Source organism: Xyrauchen texanus, chromosome 16 (assembly GCF_025860055.1).
Source record: "Xyrauchen texanus isolate HMW12.3.18 chromosome 16, RBS_HiC_50CHRs, whole genome shotgun sequence".
Classification (NCBI taxonomy): domain Eukaryota; kingdom Metazoa; phylum Chordata; class Actinopteri; order Cypriniformes; family Catostomidae; genus Xyrauchen; species Xyrauchen texanus.
Window position 1 is genome coordinate 849501 of NC_068291.1, and position 5000 is coordinate 854500.

The following is a 5000-nucleotide window of genomic DNA, read 5'->3' on the forward strand; positions in this document are numbered from 1 at the left end:
ACAACAAGAACCTCGGAGGAAACGCTCAGTGCTGTGGTTTAAAGGGCCAGCATACAATCATGTTTGTAAAAATACAGAGCAGGTCGGGCCCCGGGGCCTCTGTGTTTTTATCCTAATTTCTCAGTTCTGTCTTTCAGTAGCTGGTGATGTTACAATAATGACAGATGTATTTCAAAAAAGGAAAGAAAGAAATCACGTCTTGAATCTTGAGCTGGGACAGTTTTGGGAGTGACGTGACATGTGTTTAAGGAGACTGAATCATTATCAGATTGCACTTGACCACATTAAATGACAGGTGTACGTGCACCCAAGATGCATTGTGACCAGATCACTGAAACCACATTCGGAGGATTTCAAGGAAGCGTTCTGACCACATTTAACCCTTTAAGCTCTGAAGGTTTTTTGAAAGATTTCCCGTTTCACTGGCATACCCAAAATTAAAGACTTCAAACTCGGCAAAATAAGGACGGTCAAGTGTTTGGGGTCATTGTAAAGAAAACTTTAGTCACACAGTCTGACACTCTCAGCCCAAAGAACTGCTGAAAATCACAAAAACATTGAGCCAAAAATGTACTTTTTTTCTTATTTTTCTTATTTATTATTATATATCTCTGGGTGTAAATAAGGTGGCTCTGAAAAACTGCTTTTGTTTTGTTCCCAATCAACTCAAACAAATAAAAGATAATAATTGTACATAAGAACTAATTACACATGCAAACACAACAATGACTAAAGGTTTGCATAGCATGCAGACATGATTTTAGTCATGAGATTTCACAGAATGAGTTTCATTCTGTGTCATTTGAGTCATCATTGAGTCTGTGTCATGTATTTGGCGCCATCTCCTGGTGGTCATATGTAACATTGTGCTTCATGTGGATTATCTAATGATCTGTACATGTGATTATCTTGTGTGTGGACTCGATTGAAAGACAATCACTGACTCTAAATAATGGTATAAGATATTTAATGTTCCGTATAATTTTCAACACCAACATAATTGTCACAGACATATAATTAGCAATTACTCGCTATATGTCTGTGAGTAAAACTAATAGGCTGGTTGTATTTTACTCTTTGAGATCTTTCCAACAACATATGACACATGAATATTTGATCAGTTTCATGTTTTTACTGATTATAATAATAACCTTATAAATTATTAAAAACTGAACACTTCTGATTTATCTGTTAGTTTTAAAGCACTTGTTCAGTTTTGGTCATAATGTCAGCATGCATTGGGAAGAAGAGCTTCTGAGATTTAAAACGAAACCTACTTTTACCAAAGCTCTGCTTTCTTTCCCCTTTAATGTGCTTCCTGTTAATCTAATGAATCAAGAACACTACCAACAGAGAGTACACACATGAGCGGAAAGGGAAAAAGGGTGTGATTGTAAAACACAGAAAGAGAGAGAGAAAAAGAGTTGAGCTGAATACAGCATGACTTTATCTGTAACTCTCATATGAATGGACATTAAAGGCTGTTTTCCCTGGAGACTCGACTCTTGAATAATTCAGCTTCTGTAATGCTAACGGGAAACGTATGGAGCTGTTATTGTGCTGTTGCTTTCTAAAGTGCAAATTATCTGAGCACTGAACAATCAACTCATCAAAAACTATAGACCTGTAATTAAAATCTTGTAATGTGCTGTTAAATTGCACAGCACCGTGACTATATGGATGTTCAATATTTCTGTTTACAACTTTACAGATGTGGTAGAAATGTGTGGTACATCTTTTTGGTGTTTTATCTCATTTAATTGTATTTTATTTTACTTTGAAGCTCCAAAAAGCACATAAAGGCAGTATAAAAGAAATCCAGACTCCAGTGGTTTAATCCATGTCTTCAGAAGTGTTATGATAGGTGTGTGTGTGTGAGAAACAGATCAATAGATAAGTTATTTTTACTATATATTCTCCTCACTGCCCAGAAGGCATTGTTATGCATGAAGAACACAAATCACCAAAAACAAAAGTAGAATATGAAAGTAGAAAAAAAAAGGACTTACATGTTGATCTGTTTCTCTCACACACCTATCATATGACATCTGAAGACATGGATTAAACCACCGGAGTCTAATGGATTACTTTTATGCTGCCTTTATGTGCTTTTGGAGCTTAAACATTTTGGCACCCATTCACTTTCATTGTTAGGACCTACAGTGCTGAGATATTCTTTTACAAATTTTAATTGGAGTTCTGCAGAAGACAGAAAGTCATACACATCTGGGATGGCATGAGGGTGAATAAATTATTAGACAATTTTCATTTTTGGGTGAACTGTCCCTTTAAGAGTGTCAACAGCCCAACTACACACACATACACGCACACTGAACAAACACACACTCCCGGTGGAGGTCTCTGTTATCTAAACTTTACAATTACCTGTCTTTGCAATAAACTTTTACAATTTATCAAAATATCAGGATTTTTTAAGTATTTTCTTTCTTTCCAAACAGCACAAGAATCCAGAGTTCTCTGGGATTTTGGAGACTGATTTGTGTGTCTCTCTCTCTGTCTTTTCTTAGACCTGTCTCGCTGCATGAGCTACTGAAACAGACAGATGTGTGTGTGTGTTGTAAGCGAACTATTCAGGCGTGAATATAATTGGAAGAATGTGAGAAACGAGGCGTCTGTTGAGCTGAGCGGGGTCAAAGGTCACAGCACACCTACAGCACCAAACCACCACATCTCTGCATTAATGGCCCTGTTTATACCTGGCATTGAGATTCACTTTAGGTCATTGTGGTTAAAGTGGACAAATTTTAAAACTTTTGGATCCCATTTCCATCTGTCTTTAGCATCGTCCCGTTTCAAACGCATAGCAAGTGTGAACGTTGTCTCTCGTGAGTGAGGTGTGTTTGGTTGTGTTGGGTCCAGCTCTTGTGAGTGTGAGTTGTGAGTGTCGTTCAGTAAGTGCGTTGTGCGGTATCGACCGGCCGTTACTGGATCCAGTGCGAGCGAGTCGATAACTGCTGTGCGGAGGATTACAGGTCACTTGTACTCATGACTTGATCAATAACCCTTTACTCCACCCTGAAACTCACTCTCTCTTTCAGACATCGTCTGATTTATTCCAACACATCATCATCACATGTATAATGAATGCATTTCTATGTTGTTATAATCATAACACCAGTGAGCGCTGCAGTAAACTGTGATAAACTCATGTGTGTGTGTTACAGTAATTCACACTGACGTCCATCACACACAAATATCATTCAACATGTGAATGTGGTTTTAAACGAAGAGTCTGTACGGACGCAGTGGCCACACAAACACTGATATTTCTGATCGTGAGCAATGTATATGACAACAGACTCGACCGGGTCCTCACACACACGACACACATGATGATCATGCAAATAGGAGTGTGTGTTGTGTGCTCACCTTGTTCGCTGCTGTTGTCTCCGCTCTGTGAGGCGTGTCCTCCGCTGGAGGGTCCCGGCGTTCCAGCCGAGTGTGTGGACGTGGCATCATCGTGATCTCTCCAGGACGCTGGATTCTGGATCCATCCGTCCACGTGCCCCATCATCAACACAAACAAAGAGGGACAGAGAAGAGCATGAACGACCGAGAACTGACAAGTTCATCACTGCTGGACTGTCAAACTACAATCTCGTCGCAGTATAAACAACTTTACAGCATTAAAACAATACTACGACCCAAAAAAGATAAACAATGACAACTAAAATCGTGGTCTCTTCCGGAAGCTGTTCTATGACTTCAGAAAACATATACAGTATATAGCACACGAGTTGAACTACTTTTATGGTTTTATGATCTGTATGGAAAAGAGCAGCATGAACATTCTGTTTAGAATCTCTTTTTGTGTTTCACAGAAGAAAGAAAGTCATACAGGTTTGGAACAGCATGAGGTTGGGTAAATGATGACAGACTATTGCTTTAAATCCTTCAGGCAGCTGACAGGATATATCAGGCAAGAGAATGAACACGCAAAACTGCAGCAATTCATCATTTCCACAGCTGCACCTTCACGAGCCACTCCAACTTCCTGATAAATATACTCAATAACAGGATTTTTATGATCTTTCAAATGAACTAAAACAACACAATTGTAGAACTTTTGTCACAACTCGATTTCATTGTGTTCTATCCATTTAAATGGAAGTTTGAGTTGGGACTACATGGATACTTTATGTGTTGTTAGTGTAGCTTTGATGAAACTGGGCAAGGGATTTCCATCTCCAGAAATTGAGAAATAAGTGATTTATTTCAGGTACATTGACACGTGTTATTTTGTTGGGATTACCCAATTCAGCGAAATTCTTTCTGCACAAACTGATTGTGTTGAGATTACATTTTAAGTTCAGATCCAATATAACCATGGAAACAATGTCCGCAAATGAACCAAGTTTTTTGAGGGTACATTAAATCGAAATTTACTTTGGAAAGAAATACATTTAAATAATGAAACTAATATAAGCGTAAAAGAAACACAAAATGAATAAATGAATGGATGCGTGTACAAGTGAGTGGTGGACTGTATATGACGGATAGTTAATCATGATTAAGAGGGTTTCTCCGCCTCACATCTTCCTGAGGATTCTCAGAGCCCGATGGCGCCGCAGGGAAACAGGATTTGTACTGTACAGGAAGTGCTTTGTCTGTCTTACACATAGACGGGCAACAGGGGGAACTTCGTTTGAGAGAAAACACTTTACAATTCCTCTCAACACGCACGCACACACATGCACAAACACACACTCAACATGTCACCTGCACACATGACACAACCGTGAGTTATGCGTCTGACAGCGGCACTGTCCAAACAAACTCACATTCCCCACAGACACAAATACAGCCCAAATATCTGCAGAAAGAGAGTGCGCATTTGGTCTGTACACTCATTACACACAAAGTCTTAATCTGAGAGGAATCAAGTCTGCTCAGGGTTAATGAATTAGCTCAGTATATAAGAACGTCCAGTGCATCAGACACAATCTGCACACAAACAGACATTTAAAGGGCTCATTGCA

At 39.1% G+C, this 5000-nt stretch overlaps 1 protein-coding gene across 4 annotated transcripts in view; it reads right to left on the reverse strand.

Moving 5' to 3' along the window:
* Positions 1-5000, reverse strand: part of meis2a (Meis homeobox 2a) — a 113472-nt gene that overhangs the window by 96837 nt on the left and 11635 nt on the right. For all 4 annotated transcript variants that reach the window (XM_052145717.1, XM_052145716.1, XM_052145718.1 and 1 more), the window contains exon 7: positions 3391-3505. In XM_052145717.1, coding sequence (XP_052001677.1) covers positions 3391-3505 — 115 coding nt within the window. The remainder of the gene's footprint in view (positions 1-3390; positions 3506-5000) is intronic.